Here is a 22,797-nt window from a genome sequence, read left to right as displayed (position 1 = left end):
CAATTTAACCAACTCTACATCTTCTGCTGACAGCTTAACTTCACGGCTCTATCTACCTGTGATGCCACTTTCCGGAGATTATGGATCTGAACTCTCAGGTCCCTTTGTTCTACCTCACATCTCAATGCCCTACTGTTCACTGTACAAGTCTTACCCTGGTTGTCATCCCAAAATGAAAAATGTCACGTGTTTACATTAAATTCCATCTGCTATTTTTCAGCCCATTTAGACCATAAGACCACAAGACATATGAGCAGAATTAGGCCACTCAGCCCATCGAGTCTGCTCCACCATTCCATCATGACTGATTTTATATTCCCCTCAACTACATTCTCCTGCCTTCTCCCCGTAACTTTGATGCCCTGACTAAACAAGAACCTATCAACCTTTGCTTTAAATATACTCAAATGACTTGGCCTCCACAGCTGTCCGTGGTAACAAATTTTATAGATTCGCCATGCTCTGGCTGATGAAATTTCTCCTCATCTCTGTTCTAAAGGGATAAATCCTTGTACTTTGAAGCAGTGCTCTCAGGTCCTAGACTCACCCACTATAGGAAACATCCTCTCCACATCCACTCTATCTAGGCCTTTCAATATTCGATAGATTTCGATGAGATCCCTGCTCATTCTTCTAAACTCCAATGAGTTCAGGCTCAGAGCCATTAAATGCTCCTCATATTAACCCTTCCATTCCCAGAATAATTCTCCAGAACCTTCTCTGGATCCTCTTTTACCTGGTTAGCACTTCTCTTACCCAGCTGATCCAGATCATTTTGCAAGTTTTGGGAGCTTTCCTCATGTGTAAAGTGACTCATTTGATTCTAAGTGCCTATACCTGATATGTGCCTCCTTTTTCTTTATCAGGGCCTCAATATTTCTCAATAACCAAAGCTTCTTAAACCCGTTAGCCTGTCTTTTATACTAACAGGAACATACAGATTCTGTACTCTCAATCTTTCCCCATCGAAAGCCTCTCATTTGTCAAGCATCCCTTTGATGGAAAACAGCTTATCCGAATCTATGCCTGCCATGTTCCTTCACATGCAAACAAAATTCGCATTCCTCCAGTTTATAATTTCAACCCGAGAACCATTCCTATCCTCCATGATTATCTTCAAACTAATGGAATTTTGATCACTAAATCCACAGTTTTCCCCTACTCTCACTTGTGTCACCTCCTCTGTCTCGTTCAATAAGTGCTCTCTCTAGTTAGTACCTGGAAAAGAACAGGGCCGTGAAAGTCACCTCTGTACATGTCTAACATTTCTTATTCCCACATTCATATCTCGTGTTCAAAGACTCATCTCCCATTACTTGGAAAAGTGATGGTGGACACAGGTCTGTCAATGTGGCAAATGGAAGAAGGGGAGTGAGTGGGGAGCAAAGGGGTGGGGGAGGGAAGGTCAGTGACTGAGAATCATACACATGCTGCAATTAATAAACTTTGGGTTCTTGACCTTTCCACCTTTGTTGGGCCATTCAGGAATTTATCACTAGCATGAAAAGATGAATGTATGGGATGTTATAAAGGAAGGGAGCCATGGTCAGCTAGTCAGTGCTGTTGTATTTTGCCTCAACGGCAACAGTTTAAAAGGAGCTGGGTAGAATAACCACTGAAGTAGGTAATATGATTACTTGAATAAAGTTAAACAGATTGAGTAAAATCTGTAACACATGAACTACACGGCACAAGGGATACGGAGATGTTGGTCACGTGTACAGCTGGTCGGAGCTAGGAGAGACCCTCTGAGCATCAGTATCTGCACTGGGGTTCTGTACATCAAGCTGTAGGTCCAACTGGTGAGTTCAGCTGATGAGCGGATCCTGGGGTGAAAGGTTTCAGCCCTCTGCATGACTGGGACCGCTCTCAGACCACTTGGGTCTGACAGGAAAATTTAGTGGGCGTTCTGAAATTCCTGAATGGTCCAACAAAGAATTCCCTTTGGTGGAAAGGCCAAGAACCCAAAGTTTATTAATTGTGGCATGTGTATGATTTGGAAGTCACTGCTTAACCTGAAAATGCATAAACAGTTGTTGAAGAGAAATATAACTCACAAGGGAAAAAGCCAGGGGAAGAGACCAAATGGATTATGATTACATTATGATGGCATAGAACCAAAAAGCCAGTGCTCTCAAATGAGGACTTGGAGGCTTACGACATTTCCATTTTAGTGTGAGGCCTAAGAGCCTAAGGGAGAAATTAGGCCACAGTGATGACGAATGGTCAGGGTGGTGGAATGTGTAAGTTTCCCAAGATTCCAGGTTTGTCCCACTCATTTGGGAGGGTTGACATGCAACATTGTTTTTCATTGGGTAAGGTTGTGTAAACATGGGAAACAACCAATCAGCTGTTGGGAAATGGCTGGAGTTCACTGTTAAGAAAGTGGTATCTGTGTACCCAAAACACTCAGACAGAGGGAATCTGGTGTTTTGAAGAATGTATAGAAAGAAAAATGAAACCAGTAGACATGGCGTATCAGACTGTCATGGTATGAACCACTTCTGCTCCTATCCCTTGTATTATCAAAGTACTTACTTTAATGTTGCCACTTCCTTTTGGCGCCTCACACAAAGGAGATCTTTCCATATGTAAAGCCAGAAATGTCATCAGGTCATCCTTCTTTGGCAAGCGGCAAATGGCACCTACATCCAACCAAACAGACAGAGTAAAATCTCATTCTGAGAGGCCACAGTCACCTCTCTGACCACCTATTTATTCCTTAAAAAATATTACAGTAACAGTTATGACAAATGACATAAACTGATGAGGGTCCAAGGCAAAGGGTGCTGAGATCAGTCATTCTGTCAGTCACTCGACAAAGCCAAAAAAGAGGTCTGTCCTTGAATATACCGATTGAGGTTATATTTCCTTTAAATGCAACATTGTATTTACTGTTCTAATTTTATTTTGAGGAAGGGAGGAGACGATAGCGAAGCGACGCAGCGCGCGCGGCCGTTCTGAATTGATATCGATATGTGTTAACTAGGGGGCCGTGCACAACCTGGATTTGATGGAGACAGCTGTGAGGAACACCTGGAGTAACTTCTGAAATGCTTGCTTCTCTGCCGCTGCTACTGTGCGATCGAGAATCTCCGGAGGGGAAGGCCCCAAACCCTCGGCTTTACCTATTGCCTGTTGCCGGGGCCGGGGTTGAAGCGCTTGGCAGAGATGGTGCTCGGTACTCGGTGTCGGATAGCTGGTTGGAGGCTAGGAGTTTTCAGACGGACTCGGAGTTGGACTGTGGTCGGATGCTTCCAGTATGCTGCATCGGCAAGTTGGCAGCGCTGGAGGTTCACCGTCTGCGTGAGATGATGGGACTTTCGAGAGACTTTGAGACTTTTACCGTGCTATGGTCTACTCTTACCAAATTGCGGTATTGCTTTGTACTGTTGTAACTATATGTTATAATTATGTGGTTTTTGTTAGTTTTTAAGTCAGTTTGTTATGTTTTTCTGTGATATCATTCTGGAAAAACATTGTATCATTTCTTAATGCATGCATTACTAAGTGACAATAAAAGAGGACTGTGTGTCTTCATAATCATAATGATAATAATTCAGATAATTTGTCTTAAAATGAACTGAAATAGAAATTTCTGAACATATTCAGCAAGTTAGGTAGAGTTGTTGGAGAAAGGAGCAATTAGCCTCTGGGGCTGATGACTTTGCAATAGTATTGTCTCACACAGAGCTTATCTTGAAACCTGCGGTCTGCTCTATTTCCCTACTTGGTCTCTACTTTGCACAACCTTTCCTCAGCCCCGTCAAGAAAACATGCTCACTGAACCACTTAAAGCAGCAGCTTGATGAGTGCAATTAGGTTGAATATATTGTGAGTATTTGTGTAAGACTGAATATCAGGTACTGAACACGGGACCAGCATGAAGCCCATTTTCTCTTCAGCTGAAGAATCATAATATATTAATTTACAGATAACTTACTGAAATGTTTCACTGCAAAATCATTTGAATGATAAAATCCAAAATATGCATTCATGTGAATCAGGGAGAGGGTTATTATTCTTTCCTATGAAATGCTTATGAAAAATTCAGAATAACTTTAATATTCCTTCTTCTCCTACCCCAAACATCAGCACTGTGAGCAGGCAGAAGAGCAACCTTCTGATGAAATTAAATGATCATCTTAAGAATTGACATTAACTTGGGATGCTGCAGTTCACTCGTCACCTCAGTTTCATTTATCAGCTCTTTGGCTTCACTTGGTTCAGTGACTCTCTGCCATTGCTCGCAGTGATTGGGTCAGTACTCAGATCTTTAAAACCAGCAGGGAAAAATCTTTGTTCTCGTGCACAAGGATTGGCAAGACAATTATCCTTGGAGCATTGGAGATTGAGGAGTGCTCTTATAGAAATGTTTAAAATTATGAGAGGCTATAATCCTGTAGAGCAGTTAGAAATTGAGATATATGGGCATTACAGAATCATGGTGGAAAGAAGATCACAGCTGGAAGCTTTACATTGAAGGATACACATCTTATTGAAAGGACAGACAGGTGGGCAGAGGGGTTGGGGTGCATTTGTTGGTTAAAAGAAAATGAAATCAAATCCTCGGGAAGAAGTGACATAGGATCAGAAGATGTAGAATTAAAAAACTACAGGTGTAAAAAGGGCCCTAATGGGAGTTATATACAGGTCACTGAGCCAGGAAGTGGGGTGCAAATTACAACAGGAGATAGAAAATGCATGTAAAAAGGGCAGTGTTACAATGGTCACAGAGATTTCAATATGCAGATAGATTGTGTAAAACAGGTTAGTGTTTGATCCTAAGAAAATGGATTCTAATAATGCTTATGAGATGGCTTTTTTGAGCAGCTTGTGGCTGTGCCCACTGGAAAAAAAAAGGCAATTGTGAATTAGGTGTTATATAATGAACCAGATTTGATTATGATTATGATTATGAGGACACGTGGTCCCCTTTTATTGTCATTTAGTAATGCATGCATTAAGAAATGATAAAAATGTTTTTCCAGAATGATATCACAAAAACACATGACAAACCGACTTAAAAACTAACAAAAACCACATAATTATAACATATAGTTACAACTGTGCAAAGCAATACCGTAATTTGATAAGAACAGACCATGACACAGTAAAAGTCTCAGAGTCTCTTGAAAGTCCCATCACCTCACGCAGACGGTAAACCTCCAGCGCCGTCAACTTGTCGATGCAGCATCCCGGAAGCATCCGAGTCTGTCCGAAAAACTCCAAGCCTCCGACCACCTATTTAACACCGAGCACCGAGTACCGAGCACCATCTCTGTCGAGCGTTTTGACCCCGGCCCCGGCAACAGGCGGTACGCAAAGCCGAGGATCTGGGGCCTTTGTCTCCGGAGATTCTCAATCGCACAGTAGCAGCGACAGCGAAGCAGGCATTTCAGAAGTTTCTCCAGATGTTCCTCTGCGCTTCTTCACATCTGTCTCCATCAAATCCAGATTGTGCACGGCACCCTTAGTTACACATATCGATATTCATTCGGAACGGCCGTGCGCGCTGCGTCGCGCTGCCATCTTCTCCCTCCCTCTCCTTTATCTTAAGGGAGCTTAAGATAAAGGAACCTCAGGAGATATTGATCAAAATATGATAGAATTCACCCTACAGTTTGAGAGGAAAAGCTAAATTCAAGTGTATCAATATTTAAGTGAAGGGAGTTCCAGAGGGATGACAGAAGCGCAGGCTAAAGGTGTTTGGAAGGGGACATTAGCAGAAGTGAGTGCAGTTGCTCTTACTAAAGAGGTGTATGGAAAGCTGAAAGATCTGAAGGCAGATAAGCCACATGGACCAGACAGACTACACCCCAGGATGCTGAAGGAGGTAGCGGAAGAGATTGTGGGGGCATTAGTAGTGATCTCTCAAGAATCACTAGATTCTGGAATAATTCCACAGTACTGGAAAATTGCAAATGTCTCTCCACTCTTTAAGAAGGAAGGAAGGTAGGTAACAGGCCAGTTATCCTGACGTCAGTGGGTGGCAAGACATTAGACTTCATTATTAAGAAAGAGGTTTCAGGATACTTGGAGGCACATGATAAAATAGGCCGAAGTCAGTATAGTTTCCTTAAGGAGCAATCTTGTCTAACAAATCTGTTGGAATTCTTTAAAGAAATAACAGGCATGATTATCAAATCAGTGGACGTGGTTGAACTTAGATTTTCACAAGGCCTTCAAAAAGCCTCATGAAGCTGCTAAACACGATAGAAGCATGGAGAGATGATTAACTGACTGGCAGGAGGCAAGGAGTGAGAATAAAGAGGGCCTTTTCTGGTTGGCTGCCAGTGACCAGTGGTGCTTCGCAGGGGTCGGCATTGGGACCATTTCTTTTCATGTTGTGTGTCAATGATCTGGATGATTGGATTGATGACTTGGTGTGGCCAAGTTTGTGTTTGATGTAAAGGTGGATGGATGGGCAGGCAGTATTGAGGAAGCAGGGAATCTGCAGAGGGACTTGGACAGATTAGGAGAATATGCAAAGAAGTGGCAGATGGAATACAGTGTAGGGAGGTGTATGATTATGAATTTTGGTAGAAGGTATAAAGACTTAGACTATTTTCTAAACTAGGAACAAATTCAACAATTGGCAGAGCGAAAGGACTTGTGAGTCCTTGTGCAGGATTCACTAAAACTTGCAGGTTGAGTTGGTAGTGAGGAAGGGAAATTTCGTTTCGAGAGGTCAAGCATATAAAAGCAATAATGCAATGCTGAAGCTTTATAAGGCATTGATAAGACTGCGCTTGGAGTATTGTAAGCAGTTTTGGGGCTCCTTCTCTAAGAAAGGATGTGCTGCCAGAAGAGAGGATCCAGAAGAGGTTCATGAGAATAATCCCAGGAATGAAATGAGGACTGTTTGATGGCTCTGGCCTGTACTCGTTGAAGTTTAAAAGAATAAGCAGGGATCTCACTGAAACCTATTGAATACTGAAAGGCCTAGTTAGACTAGATGTAGAGAGGACATTTCCAGTAGTGGGAGAGTCCAAGAGCAGAGGGCACAACTTCAGAATAGGATGTCCTTTTAGAGCAGAGGTGAGGATGAATTTCTTTAGGGAAGAGAGTGGTGAATCTGTGGAATTCATTACCACAGACAGCTGTTGAGGCCAACTCATTGGGTATATTTAAAGTGCAGGTTGATACGTTCTTGATTACTTAGGGTGTCTAAGGTTAATGGGGAGAAGACAGAAGAATGGGATTGAGAAGGATAATAAATCAGCCATGATCGAATGCTGAAAGCAGACTTGATGGGCCAAATATGAGGAAATCTGCAGATGCTGGAAATTCAAGCAACACACACAAAATGCTGTTGGAACACAGCAGGCCAAGCAGCATCTATAGGAAGAAGTCAGTCGACATATCGGGCCGAGACCTTTCGTCAGGACTAACTGAAAGAAGAGACAGTAACTGATTTGAAAGTGGGAGGGGGAGGGGGAGATCCGAAATGATAGGAGAAGACAGGAGGGGGAGGAATGGAGCTAAGAGCCGGAAAGTTGATTGGGAAAAGGGATACAAGGCTGGAGAAGGGAGAGGATCATGGGATGGTAGGCCTAGGGAGAAAAAAAGGGGGAGGGGAGCACCAGAGGAAGATGGAGAGCAAGCAAGGAGTTATTGTGAGAGGAACAGAGAGAAAAAAAAGAGAGAGAAAAAAGGAAAAAAAGATAAGGGATGGGGTAAGAAGGGGAGGAGGGGCATTAACAGAAATTAGAGAAGTCAATGTTCATGCCATCAGGTTGGAGGCTACTCAGACAGAATATCCATCCTGACTTTGGCTCCTCCCACTTCCTCCACACTAAAGGTGTAGCCATGGGCATCCGTATGGGTCTCAGCTATGCCTGCCTTTTTGTTGGCTTTGTGGAACAATCAATGTTCCAAGCCTATACTGGTATCGATCCCCCACTTTTCCTTCGCTACATCGACAACTGCATTGGCGCTGCATTCTGCACGCATGCTAAGCTCGTAGACTTCATTAACTTTGCCTCCAACTTTCACTCTGCCCTCAAATTTACCTGATCCATTTCTGACACCTCCCTCCCCTTTCTTGATCTTTCTGTCTCTACCTCTGGAGACAGCTTATCTACTAATGTCTACTATAAGCCTACAGACTCTCACAGCTACCTGGACTATTCCTTTTCCCACCCGGTCTCTTGCAAAAATGACATCCCCTTCTCGCAATTCCTCCGTCTCCGCCGCATCTGCTCTCAGGATGAGGCTTTTCATTCCAGGATGAAGGAGATGTCTTCCTTTTTTAAAGGAAGGGGCTTCCCTTCCTCCACCATCAACTCTGCTCTCAAACACATCTCTCCCATTTCACGCACATCTGCTCTCACCCCATCCTCCCGCCACCCCACTAGGGATAGGGTTCCCCTTGTCCTCACCTACCACCCCACCAGCCTCCGGGTCCAACATATAATTCTCCGTAACTTCCACCATCTCCAACGGGATCCAACCACCAAGCATATCTTTTCCTCCCCTGCCTTTCTGCTTTCCGCAGGGATCGCTCCCTACGTGACTCCCTTGTCCATTCGTCCCCCCCCATCCCTTCCCACCGATCTCCCTCCCGGCACTTATCCTTGTAAGCAGAACAAGTGCTACACCTGCCCTTACACTTCCTCCCTCACCACCATTCAGGGCCCCAGACAGTCCTTCCAGGTGAGGCGACACTTCACCTGTGAGTCGGCTGGGGTGATATACTGCGTCCGGTGCTCCCGGTGTGGCCTTCTATATATTGGTGAGACCTGACGCAGACTGGGAGACCGTTTCGCTGAATACCTACGCTCTGTCCGCCAGAGAAAGCAAGATCTCCCAGTGGCCACACATTTTAATTCCATGTCCCATTCTCATTCTGATATGTCTATCCACGGCCTCCTCTACAGTCAAGATGAAGCCACACTCAGGCTGGGGGAACAACACCTTATATTCTGTCTGGATAGCCTCCAACCTGATGGCATGAACATTGACTTCTCTAACTTTTGTTAATGCTCCTCCTCCCCTTCTTACCCCATCCCTTATTTATTTATGTATGTATGTATGTACGTATGTATTTATTTATTTATTTTTCCTTTTTTCTCTCTTTCTGTTCCTCTCACAATAACTCCTTGCCTGCTCTCTGTCTTCCTCTGGTGCTCCCCTCCCCCTTTCTTTCTCCCTAGACCTAGCATCCCACGATCCTCTCCCTTCTCCAGCCTTGTATCCCTTTTGCCAAACAACTTTCCAGCTCTAAGCTTCATCCCCCCCACCTTGTCTTCTCCTACCATTTCAGATCTCCCCCTCCCCCTTTCAAATCTCTTACTATCTCTTCTTTCAGTTAGTCCTGACGAAGGGTCTCGGCCCGAAACGTCGACTGTACCTCTTCCTATAGATGCTGCCTGGCCTGCTGCGTTCCACCAGCATTTTGTGTGTGTTGATGGGCCAAATGGTCTAATTCTGCTCTTATCCCTTATGAACATGACATCTAATGTCAAAGAAGAAGGAAAACACTGCCAATACTACCATCTGACTGTAATTTGATTTTCTATCCTGACCTACACTGTTCCAGCAGACCAGCATAAGCTCAGCCAGTTGCGAAGCTAGCAAAGTTGCTGCCTCACAGTGCCAGAGACCAGAGTTCAATCCTGACCTTGGGTACTGCTGATGTGGAGTTTGCACGTTTTACTTGTAACTGCTCGGGTTTCCTCTGGATGCACTGGTGTCCTCCCACATCTCAAACATTCAGATAGATTAATTGTCCGCTGTAAATTTTTCATAGGGTATAGGTGAGAGGTAGTATCAGGGTGTGGAGAATGATGGGAATGTGGGAAGAATAAATAAAATGGAATTGGTGTAGAAGTAGTTAAAATGGGTGGTTGAGAGTTGGCATGAAATTGATGAGCCAAAAGGCTTGTTTCTGTCCTGAACCACTTGATTGTCTCATCTTCCAGCAAGGCTCTGTGACTTCAATAATTTCAGATTAGCAAATCATGTTCTTAAGTTTCAATTTTTCCTCTTCTTAGTTCTATATTTGATTTGTCTTCTTCTATTTACAACTCTTCCAGAAATCCCTCCTGTAATCTCTCTCATCTTGCTCCACCATTCCCTCGCTCTCCTCCTCTCCTCATGTTCTCCACATCAAAAGACTTGTTTGATTTCTAACTTCTCTCCTGTTCTGATGAAAGTTCATCAGTCTGAAAGATGAATTTTGTTTCTCTCTCCACAGATGCTGCCTGACCATTTGCGAGTTTATCTCCAGAACCATTAGCATTGGGAATAACTGCTTGGTGGTAATAGCATTGGGGATAAACATTCAATAGGCCAGGCAGCTTCTGTGGAGAGAGAAACAGTGTTAGCGTTTCTGGTTGATGACCTTAAGGATACAAAAATATAAGAAAAAAAATCAAAGGATAATACAAAGGGATGATTATTTAAAGTTATATGTCAGTGAATGAGCATGTTACAATATCCATTAACATTGCGTATTTTTACTCACCAGGTGATTCACTCTGTAGCTATAATAAAAAATGATAGAGGTATTAATTCTACAAAAGCAAACTGGAGAAGAATTACCAATTATTTGTGCACATGATAAATCACAGTTATTAACAGGTTCATTCATAATTTATCTTGAACAAATGAACTCTGCAGATTGTGCAGTGAAAATATGGCCCAAGGACACAAAGATGGAGACCAAGCAAATTCCCAACAAATAGCTACCACACACTCGTTTTTCCAATGGAAAGGAGCTTTCATACTTCCATATTAACTCTTGGCATAGAAAGAGGCTGTCTGGCCCATCAGGCCTATACTAGCTCTCAGAATGTTGATACCAGCTGGTCACTTATTTCCGGGTCACCCATTCTCCCGACCTTCACATCAATTCCTCTTGGATTGTACTGCTCACCCATACCCCAGGGAAATTTACTGTAGCCAATTAAACAGGAACTTCTATATCTTTGGGTCTTTGGGATGATGGCGGGGAGGGGAACTGGAGCACCCAGAGGAAAACCATGCAGGCACAGAGAGAACACGCAAAGGCACTCTCTCCTGCCATCACATACAGATGGCACCTGAGGTGAGGATTGAACCCAATTCACTGGAGCTTGGAAGCAGAAGTTCTAACAGCTGACGGCTCTGCCACCTTAGCTTGAGTTTCAGCTGATGACTGATGATCCAAAATCCCTTGCAACTTTGCCTGATGCCAGCTTCACTCCAATGCTGAGGATGGTACACACAGTAACTGAGGTTCAGCACGAGCAGCAAGGACTGGACTTTACCTGAGTATTGAGCTGTCTGGGAAATTGCTCAGCAACTGAAAGTTAACAAAATAGGTGTTAGAAGCAGCTCTGGTCCAAGTTAGAATTTGGCTACATGGAATATTTAAAATGGATAACAAAACAATGTTTTTGGAGTTATTACAATATTGACAACAAGATTAATGTTGGAATGTGCTGGGGAAAGGAAATTTATGGCAGTGTGGTGACTGAGAGGTAGGGGGAGGATCAAGGTGTTGGGGAATATAGGTGGCGATGCAAGGAAGGGATAACAGTTAAAGGAATGTGAGGGTTAAGGGGTTTGAAAAATGGAAGAAGGTGAAAGGAAAAGGTGGCAAATTGGAGGAGACAAGGATAGGGGACAGATGGGTAGAGGGTGAGGGCATTTCAGTTTCTAAATAAGATTGTTTTATTTCTCAAAATTCTTTCATGTATTGTAGGACTGGCAACAACTTAATGAAAGCTAAATGACAGAGTTACGGAATGTTGAAACTTTTCTTCTGAAATTTTACCACATTAGTTGTAGGAACAGGCACTAAGAGTTCAATTTGAAGAAGTTTAGTCAAAAGACTTTCATAATTTGACCTCACAGTGTGAGGTGCTATGGATGAAGAGAGCCAGTGAGGTCTGCAGTAATCCAAAGTGCTGAGGTTGAAGAAGTCCAGTCCCATCCTATCAAACTGTTTGAAGATGACCTGACTAATTCCAATAGCAAAAAGCCTGGTGGAAAGATCAAGCCAAGACTACTGGACTCAACCTGGAGCCAATAAAGGCAGCAGAGGAAAGACTGCCAGGATAAGAAAGCTTGTGCCACAAATCCAATGAGAATAGATAGATAGATACTTTACTGATCGAAAGGAAATTACAGTGTCACAGTAGCATTAAAAGTGCACAGATATACAAATATTAGAAGAGAAGTAAGAAAGAATTAAAAACAAATAAGTTACTTCAAATAATCTAACAGGAGGAGGGGTCATCACTTCCCCGGCTATAGGTTGACTTATTATAGAACCTAATGGCCGAGTGTGACCTCACATGACACTCTTTGGAGCAGCGCAGTTGCCTTAATCCATTACTAAGAGTGCTCCTCTGTTCAGCCAAAGTGACATGCAGAGGGAGAATAAGAGCAGTAGTAGTAGACCACTGGGCTCCTCAAGCTGGTCCCACCATTCAATATTATTGTGTATTTAATACTTAAGTAATGTCTGAGTAATCTTGTACATATGTTGGTTGATTAAGCAATCTTGTTTGTTTAAATAATTAATTATGGGTTATATGTATAAATATGAGAATTGCAATAGTCATCATAATATCACATGATAGGTCACGCCTTGCTTAAACACAAAGTTAGACCCAAATTCCCAGCCTCCCGTGTTTTCCTTTAAATTAGTTTAATATTTTGAAGTTCTAAAACAGAACACCTAGTGACAAGGTATTTTTAAAATGAACCTGAGATGACAGTGACCTGTTGAAGCGCAGTGAAACAGTTGAGATTTTAAAAATTAGTGCAGCAAGGAACTGCGCATAAAAAAGAAACAGCCCAGCACATGCAGACTGTCCAGCTGGAAAAAAAAGCAGCAAATGGAGGAATACATGTGTTCTTAAAGAGTGACTACTGGGTGATAATAAACATAAAAAAGCAGAAATGGCTGGCTATGTCAGAACAATTGACATTTGATTATACAAAAGATATCTAAAATAGGCATACTGAGCTAATTCAACAATATTTTGAAGCAAATTAAACAGCCAATGAGAAACAAATACCAATACCAATATTGCTGAGCGCATTGGGCTTAAAGTCACGCTTTGAAGTTTGACTGTTCCAACCAAATCAGTGGAAATTACCTTGGCTGATATTGTCAAAGTAATGCAGGAACATTTAGAACCAAAGCGATTGTTGATTAAGAACTTAAACTGGAGAAAAGATGACTCCTGTGGAAATTACATTCGTAACATGAAATATAACAGCCAACAAACAGCATTGAGCTTGTATGTGGTAAAAACAGGAGGACCAGCATTATAGGGCCAAGATCGGCTGAAATAATTACAATTGATGGAGATCCATCCACTGTTTGCAGGCCACATCCCCTGCAATGAAGCCAACTGAAAGTGAATTAAGAATGGCACTGGAACATGCCACAACTGTCACTATACTGAACACCATGAACCATTGCCAAACAGAGGACAAACAGGCATTGGTGCCAACCTCTGTGCCTCTGACTGGAAAGCACATTGGACCAAGGAAGGACCATGCTACTCAGAGGAAGCGTGAATGCGACAAAAGCACTGGTTCGACTACAACAGTGTTGTAGGCAACGTATCTGAGAAAGCTTCTGATATGTTAATCAGGCAGTTGTTGGTGAAATGTGTCTGGGTTTTAAGCTGGAAGAGAGTTCAATGAGCTTCAGAAAAGTTGCAAGCATTTGGCTTTTGTGAGTATAAAGAACCAGAATCTATCCTGATTAAGGTTATTGCATGAACCTCAAGTGGGAGACAAGAAGCTGCTTGTAAAAGTAGATGCAAAAACCAAAAAGCCCAGCTGGATGAATGGAAAGCGAAAAAGAATAGAGACAATGGAGATATGAAAACAGAGGATTTGTCAGATAATGTTGTGGATCTGGAAACCAAGAGGAGAGATCAGATCATAAAGGGAGCAAAAGAAGTATTAAATAATTGAATACTCCAGTGAACTAAATGGACCTTCCCAAGATCAAGATGCACACACTAGAAGAAGAAAAAGGAAGGAAGAGATGGAAAGAAAGAATGTGAACAAGAAAGGTATGAAAGGGAGAAAGAATGTGAGAGAGCATTCTTGTTTGTTTAAGTAATTCATTATAGGGTATATGTATAAATATGTGAATTGCATACGTCATCACACTACCATGTGATTCGTGCGTGCCTGGCTTAAAGTAAACATGAAGTTAGACTCGTATTCACCGACTCTCGTGTATTCCTTTGAATTAGTTCAATATTTCAAGGTTACAAAACATAACAAATATGCTTATAGTTGATCTGTCCCATGCCTCAGCTCAACTTCTGTATGTGATCCCCACAGTCATCAATTCCCTGATCTTTTAAAAATGTATCTTCCTCCTCTTTAAGTACCCTAATAATCTAATTAGGGCAGAGAGCTCCAGAGATTAGCCACCCCCTACAGAATGAAATTTTGATACTTCTCACTTTTAAATTACCACTTCCTAATTTTGTAATTATGTCACCTTTTTAGAGACTCTCTCACAAGTAGAAGCATCTGGACTTTCACTCTGTCGAGCCCCCATGTTTAAAAAGATTACCTTCTAAACTCACAAGAATAAGATCTATTTTCTAGAAATTTCTTTAACTTCTGGCAAAGAATGAATATTAACTCGATGTTCCAGATTACAATATTTGAAAGGATGTGCCTTACCTTGCTGGTCACTGGGAATTTCCCACTGCAAAAAAGGAATTGGAAATAGACTCATAGATTAATGTAGCACAAAATCAGGCCCTTCAGCCTAATTGACCTCTGCAGACCAAGATGCCACATCCAAACTAGTCCTATTTACCAGCATTTGGGCCGTAACCTTCTAAAACTTCCTATTCTATGTACCCGCTCAACTGTCTTTTAGAAGTTGTTACTGCATCTGTCTCAATCATCTACTCTGCTAGTTCATTCCACATACATAGAATAGGACAGCAAAGGAACAGGACCCCAGCCCACAAAGTGGTACTGAACTATTTAAACTAGTAATTAAATGCCAAACCCACACTAATTTGTTTGAATTAATTAAAATAGTTTTATTACTCCCTAATGAGTAGTAAATTGAACAGAGCAATAAACAAATGTGAGTCACTCACATTTCAGAATGCAACATTTCAAATAGAGAAGTGACATTTTATTCAATTTTTGGGATCTGGTTGCATGGTTTCAGAGGACAGTTATGAGCTATCCACACTATTGTGTTTGGAAACTAGGAAAGACAGAAGATTTTTTTCCCATCAGTTGATGTTAGTGGACTAGTTAGATTGTGTACTCATTTTACTAATGACTATATTGGGGGAAAATCCAGAATACTGACCTGAATGTATGGTATATTCCACAGCTGCTGTGATGGGATTTGAAGCTGAATTCACTGGAGTATCAGTCCAGCCTGGTAAATTACTTGTTTGGTAATGTAACCAATCCAATACATTGGGAAAACAGACCGGGCCACTTTCATAGTGACATGCGACTTCAAGTGATAGATCTTAACTGGGTCTTGAATGCTTTGTTTTTAATTTTTGGTTCATTCTGGGAATCTTTTCAGTTTTCAACTGAAAGTAGTGCTTTGTAAATCAACATTCACAAGATCTTTACAATGTGGGAGGAAATGGGTGCACCTGGAGGAAACAAACATGGTCCAAGCCCTGATCATAAAGCTGCTCTAACTTTACAAATTAAACACTTCAATGAACATGAATAGTGAATCTTCATAAGTCAAAACTAAATTAAAGGTGATGAAATATATACTAACCACCTGACACTAGTGATAAAAATGCAATGTATTTCCAGCTTACCAACATAATTTCAACGTCTGATTCTTTGTTAACTGCCAACAATTGCTGCATATTTTCTGATGTCATATCTTCCTCTTCTGAAGTCCCAGGTTCTCCTTCTGAATCCTTAGCACACTTTCCCAATCCTTTGCCTTCTGAAATGCCAGTATTGCATCCAAGTTTACCAGCTCCTTCCACATGCTTTACTTCTTTCTTGGTTTCTTTGACGGCAACCACAGTCTTAATGCCAGATGCGATGATCATTTTTTCACATTTACTGCAAGGTATTTTTGAAGAAAATAGCACGGCAGAATCTAAATCTTCGGCTGACCTATAACAGCAGAAACAGCAAATGCTCAGTTGCAGTTTCCCTAGTGTTGCTGAAATAGATTTTTGACTTCAATAAGGACAAGGAGAAATGGAGTACTATAGAGAGCGTGCAGAGGAGGTTTACAACAATGTTGCCTGGATTGGAGAATATGCCTTATGAGAAAATAGGTTGAGTGAGCTTGGCCTTTTCTCCTTGGAGTGACGGAGGTGATCTGATAGAGGTGTATAAGATGATGAGAGGCATTGATCATGTGGATAGCCAGAGGCTTTTTCCCAGGGCAAAATTTAACACGAAGGTGCATAGTTTTAAGGTCCTTGGAAGTAGGTACAAGGGGGATGTCAGAGGTAAGTTTCTTTACACAGGGAATGGTGGGTACATGGAATGTACTGCCAGCAACGGTGGTAGAGACAGATCCAATAGGGTCTTTTAAGAGCCTTTTAGATCGGTACATGGGGCTTAGAAAAATAGAGGGCTATGTGGTAGGGAAATTCTAGGCAGTTTCTAGAGTAGGTTAGGGGGAGGGAAGGGAGAGGGAGGGGGAGGGGGAGGAAGAGAGAGAGAGAGAGACAGACAGACAGACACACACACACACATTTAGTGTCTGTCGAGTTTTTTTCTGGGTTCTTTTGGGTTTCTTGTTTTGTGGCTGCCTGAAAGGAGATGAATCTTAAGGTTGTATCATGCAGCACACACAAAATGCTGGAAGAACTCAGCAGGTCAGGCAACATCTAAGAAAAGAATACAGTCGATGTTCTACCCTTTGGCAGGATCAAACATCAAGTGTACTCTTTTCGTAGATGCTGCCTGGCCTGAGTTCCTCCAGCATTTTGTGTGTATTGCTTGGATTTCCAGCACTGCAGATTTCTCTTGTTTGTGGTCATATAATGTATACATACTTTGATAATAAATGTACTTTGAACTTTGATGTAATGAAATGATCTGTAGGGATAGAATGTAAATAAAGTTATTCACTGTATCTCTGTACAAGGGATAATAAATCAATTAATTTAATCAACAGCGTATTCAGTGTCACAACCATACACAAACATTATATCCAAAAATCCAGCAGAAAGCCTAACCTGAAGAGAATGGCATTCACTTCTGCATGGACCATGAATTTGCCCTTGGCCACTTTCTGTTTATCGCGTCTTCCTCTGCGAGGGAAGTTTCCATATGATGCTTGCTTGATATAGCCATTGTAGCCAGCTCCAACCTTCAAAGAACAGGTGAATGATTAAACTGGTACCAGCATGCGGTTAAAACTCCAATTGTACTGTACAGCCTACATTATAATAAAGGACTATTTTATGTTTTAGTAACATGTTGTTGCATGTGCTATTAGGTGCATATTGATCTGTAGGTGTGTGCAAAGTTCAGACTCTACCAGTAAAGAACCATGAAATTTAGTTCTCGTCTCCAGCTTTATTATTAATAACATAGTTGTGTAGACAGGCCACATACACAACAAATTGGCGAAGAGAATTATGAACCTACATCCTATCGGAAAGCCGTGTTTTAGTTGATAACGACACATGACACTCGGAGGAGAAGAGAGAGAAGGGAGATGAAAAGGAGCAACACACACATCTAGACGGAGTGCGCTCGTGGTGCTATAAAAAAGGATATGTGAGCCAAGTGGATCGTGCAGCCACTGGAAGGAGCTAGTTAAAAAGAAAATAAAGGAAAAAATGGGACTAAATTAACATAACAAAGATGACGATGGTTGGAACCATTACAGCATTTGATAGTAGCATTGAAAACTGGGTAATTTACATTGAAAGAGTGGAGTTATATTGTGATGCTAATGGTGTTAATGATGAAAAGAAAGCCAGCGTCTTACTCAGTGTTATGGGAGCAAAAACATATGGGCAGCTACGGAGCTTGTTAACCCCTAAGAAGCCAGCTGAAAAAAATGTTCAAGCAAATAGCAGACATTCTCCAACAACATTTAAGCCCCAAACCACTGGTCATTGCAGAAAGATTGAAATTTCACAAACGGAATCAGAGCAAAAATGAAAGCATTTCTGAATATTGTGCTGAATTGCGCAAATTATCAGAACATTGTCAATTTGGAGCTCGTCTATCAATCATAGTCATAGTCATAGTCATACTTTACTGATCCTGAGGGAAATTGGGTTTCGTTACAGTTGCACCAATCAAGAATAGAGTATAGATATAGCAATATAAAATCATAAATAATTAAATAATAATATGTAAATTATGCTAGGAAATAAGTCCAGGACCAGCCTATTGGCCCAGGGTGTCTCACCCTCAAAGGGAGGAGTTGTAAAGTTTGATGGCCACAGGCAGGAATGACTTCCTATGATGCTCAGTGTTGCATCTCGGTGGAATGAGTCTCTGGCTGAAGGTACTCCTGTGCCCAACCAGTACATTATGTAGTGGATGGGAGACATTGTCCAAGATGGCATGCAACTTGGACAGCATCCTTTTTTCAGACACCACCATCAGACACATTGAGGGACACTCAACTGACATGCACTGTGAAACCACACAGAAGAAGCTCCTGTGTGAAAAAGACCTTACATTAGAGAAGGCGCTGAACATTGCAATATCATTGGAAATAGCAGCACAGGGTGCTTCAGAGATACAACAAAAATCTCTGGAATATGTTACAAATAAAATATCACTGAACAGAAATGAAGGAAAGAAATGTTACCGTTGTGGGAACATTTCACATGACCCTGACGACTGTTGGTTTAAAGACAAAGAATGCAGAAACTGTGGCAAACAGGGCCACATTGGCAGAGTATACAAAGCTAGTAAACAGCAGAAAAAGGACAAAATACAGAGAAACAGGAAACCCCAGAAAGGAAAATACAACAATGTACACAAAATGAAAGAAAGCAGTTCTGATGAAAACGACTCAGACAAAAGTGAATTGTCTTGTCTACAACTTCATAGCGTGAAAGAGACAGATGATCAAAGAGTAATATGGATCACTCCACAAGTAGCAGGCATGAGACTGAAGATGGAGTTGGACACAGGCTCAGCTTTAACAGTGATCTCTGTGTAACGCTCAGTTATATTGGCTCGTATATGTCTAGAGGAAATCCCACCCAGCACCTGCCTCAACGCTTCCCACGGAGTTGGTTGCCGCCCGAATCAATCCCAAACATCGATCATCAGTCAGTACACCCAGTACGTTTTACCAAGTACACTTTACAGAAATTACTAAGTCTATGACATTACTATAAATTCGATACAGAAAAGGAAGTAATGAAAAAAAAGGCACCAAGACTTATCAAATTCCAAGTTCTTTGTGCGCAACTGTTGGAGCTCAATAAATTCCTGACGACCACCTGGATCCTGTTGACTCATGGCTCGGGACCACCCGAAGTGATCGGAGCCTTTCCGCACGTCCGCCGTCCTCTCCGTTTCTCCTCCGACTCCCCGCCAAAAACCCCGTCCCCAGTCATATGGGACAGCATTATCATTCGAAAAAAAATGATACATGAACACCCATTGGCTAATAGCACCCTGCTATCTGTATTAACCCAAGAAAATGTCTAGCTAGAGATTTTCTTAGCACTTAATATAACAAAGAAGCATTCCCAAGTATAACATAACAAAGAAGCCATTTTAAACTTAACATACAAAAAAGAAAGACCCCGTACATCTGTATACAACTACAAATGACTGTTTTCTCACATACCTCTGAAACGAACTAAACTACTGCTAAAGACTTACACAGGACAGCGAGTGCGTCCCAAAGGTAAAATTAAAGTGACAGTGACCTACAAGAGACAAAACACAGCAGCTGAACCTCTATGTACTGAAAAATGGAGGACCATGATTGCTGGGATGTGAATGGCTCAAGAAAATTCAGTTGGATTGGCACACCATCAAGGCACTAGTTGTATCAGCAAAGGAGGGCAGCAAGGCTACATCTGAGAGACTGTCATAAATACTTGCTGACTCTGAGGAAGTGCTCACGAAAGGAAGAGGAATACTTCAGGTCATGAAGGCAAAGATTGAGATTGAGGAAAATGCATGTCCAAAATTTCACAAAGCCAGACTAGTGCCATATGCAATCCGCCCTACAATAGAAGCTGAGCTGAAAAATCTGGAGCAGACTGGGGTCCTGTCAAAGGTGGATTGGAGTGAATGGGCCTTGCCTACTGTTCCAGTGATGAAGAAAACCTCCAGCACAAAACCAGGAAAACCAAGCAAGGTGCGCATATGTGGAGACTTTAAAGTGACTGTTAACCCAGTTCTCCACACAGTACAGTATCCTCTACCTCATATTGAGGACATCTTTGCTTCCCTGTCAGGAAGGGAACATTTCACAAAAATCAATTTGGCCCAGGCTTATCTCCAAATGGAAATTGATGATGCATCCAAGAAATACTTGACAATAAATACACACAAAGGACTTTACCAGTACAACAGGTTGGTGTTTGGGATAGCATCAGCTCCTGCAATCTGGCAAAGGGCAATGGACCAGGTCCTGCAGGGGATTCCAGGGACTCAGTGTTACCTGAATGACATCATTGTCACCGGCAAAGATGACGATGAACATCTTTCTAACCTTGAACCAGGTTACAAGAATATGGGCTCAGAACTAATCGACAGAAATGTGAGTTTTTCAAAAAGGAAATCTCATACTGTGGGCATGTGATCAACAAGGATGGCTTACACATGTCTCAAGACAAGATAGAAGAGGTGCTTAAGGCACCATCACCTGAAAATGTGTCTCAGCTGAGAGCATATCTTGGACTAGCGAACTATTACCACCTGACGAAGGGTCTCGGCCTGAAACGTCGACTGCGCCTCTTCCTATAGATGCTGCTTGGCCTGCTGCGTTCACCAGCAACTTTGATGTATGTTATTACCACAAGTTCTTGCCTAACCTATCCACAGACCTACACCCACTAAATGCGCTATTACAGACAGGGACACAATGGAAGTGGACTGAGAGCTGTGAGAAAGCATTTCAAGAAACTATAAGACTCATAACTTCAGAAGTGGTGCTCGCGCACTTTGACCCCTCCTTACCAATCCGACTGGCTTGTGATGCCTCACCCCATGGGATAGGAACTGTGTTATTGCACAAGTTTCCAGATGGCTCAGAAAGACCAATAGCCTTTGCCTCAAGAAACGCTAACTTCAGCTGAATGCAGCTACGCACAGATTGACGGAGAGGCCCAAAGCCTCGTGTGGGGAGTCAAGAAATTCAGTCACTACCTGCATGGTCAAAAGTTTACCCTGTTGACTGATCATCAGCCTCTCGTGTCAATCTTCAACCCAAGGAAAGGCGTTCCAGTGATGACAGCACAAAGGTTGCAGCGATGGTCTTTTTTCTTAGGAGGTCACATGTATGACACTGTACACAAGGGGACCAAGCTACATGGCAACGCAGATGGTTTGTCACATTTACCACTGCCGACTTCAGAGATAACTACACAAATGGATTCAGCAGAGGTCTTTCACACAGCAATAGTTGAACAATTACCAGTGACAAACAGCCTCATTGAAAGAGAAACACATAATGACCCTATGTTGTCAAAAGTGTATGACATTACGGTAAAGGGATGGCCAGGGCGTGGTAACACACTGTTTCCAGCCTTCTCAGCGAGGAAGGAGCAGTTGTCAGTGTGTCGGGGAACACTAATGTGTGGTTCACGAGTTGTGATTCCTCCCAAGCTACGCACCAGAGTGCTGGAGGAACTGCACAAGGGGCACCTGGGTACCGTGAAGATGAAAAGTCTTGCCCATGCCTATGTGTGGTGGCCAGGAATTGATAAACAGATTGAGGACTTGACCAAGAACTGCTCTGGATGTCAAAAGACCCAGAACACATCACCACAAGCCCCTCTCCATCCATGGGACTGGCCCTCATCACCATGGCAACGAGTGCACATCAACTTTGTTGGACCATTCATGGACTCTATCTTTTTAATTGCCGTCGATGCACATTCCAAATGGCCAGGGGTGATCAAAATGAAGATAACTGCATTGGAAAAGACCATTACAGTTCTGAGGGCCATGTTCGCCAGGAGTGGAATACCAGAACAACTCTGCACAGACAATGGATGACAATTTGTCTCTGAAGAATTCCAAAGTTTTGTGAAGAACAATGGAATCAAGTACTTTACATTTGCCCCTTACCACCCATCCACAAGTGACTTGGCAGAAAGATTTGAGCAGACATTCAAGAAAGCCATCAAGGCAATGGACAGCGAAAATCGACCACTGAAACACAAGATAGACAACTTCCTCCTTGCCTATCGTAATACAGTACATGCAACCACTAATCAGATCCCAGCGATGACGTTTCCAAACAGGAACCTGAGGTCCCGCATGGATCTTCTCAAACCATATGTACGGCAAAATGTGCAGAACAGACAGTTCAAACACTGGAATGCTAAGTCAACACGGAGCTTCAGTGTTGGACAGTCAGTTCTTGCACGTGATTACCAGACTGAAAAGTGGCAGCCAGGTACAATTTTCGCCATAGACGGGCCACTGATGTATACAGTGGAGGTGGGAGAGAACGTATGGAGACGTCGTGTGGACCAAATCCTGGATGCTCAGGTGAAAAACACAACAACACCTTGCCTGGACTCCCTTGACATAGAAGCACTCCTGATGTGACCACATCAGCCTCATCTACAGATAAGCCTGTCATCAGTGCTGATGACACACCTGATGTACCTGTGGAGACTCATTCCCCAAAGC

At 42.4% G+C, this 22,797-nt stretch overlaps 1 protein-coding gene across 3 annotated transcripts in view; it reads right to left on the bottom strand.

Moving 5' to 3' along the window:
• The window catches only part of LOC134351730 (cytidine and dCMP deaminase domain-containing protein 1-like), a 121,451-nt gene that overhangs the window by 42,359 nt on the left and 56,295 nt on the right, over positions 1-22,797 (bottom strand). For all 3 annotated transcript variants that reach the window (XM_063058314.1, XM_063058316.1, XM_063058315.1), the window contains exons 11-16: positions 17,178-17,311; positions 15,789-16,098; positions 14,659-14,683; positions 11,256-11,290; positions 10,472-10,490; positions 2,539-2,645 (exon numbers count right to left, since the gene is read on the bottom strand). In XM_063058314.1, coding sequence (XP_062914384.1) covers positions 2,539-2,645; positions 10,472-10,490; positions 11,256-11,290; positions 14,659-14,683; positions 15,789-16,098; positions 17,178-17,311 — 630 coding nt within the window. The remainder of the gene's footprint in view (positions 1-2,538; positions 2,646-10,471; positions 10,491-11,255; positions 11,291-14,658; positions 14,684-15,788; positions 16,099-17,177; positions 17,312-22,797) is intronic.

The sequence above is a fragment of the Mobula hypostoma genome, chromosome 9 (assembly GCF_963921235.1).
Source record: "Mobula hypostoma chromosome 9, sMobHyp1.1, whole genome shotgun sequence".
Lineage (NCBI taxonomy): Eukaryota > Metazoa > Chordata > Chondrichthyes > Myliobatiformes > Myliobatidae > Mobula > Mobula hypostoma.
This window is presented reverse-complemented; position numbering and strand designations above follow the sequence as displayed.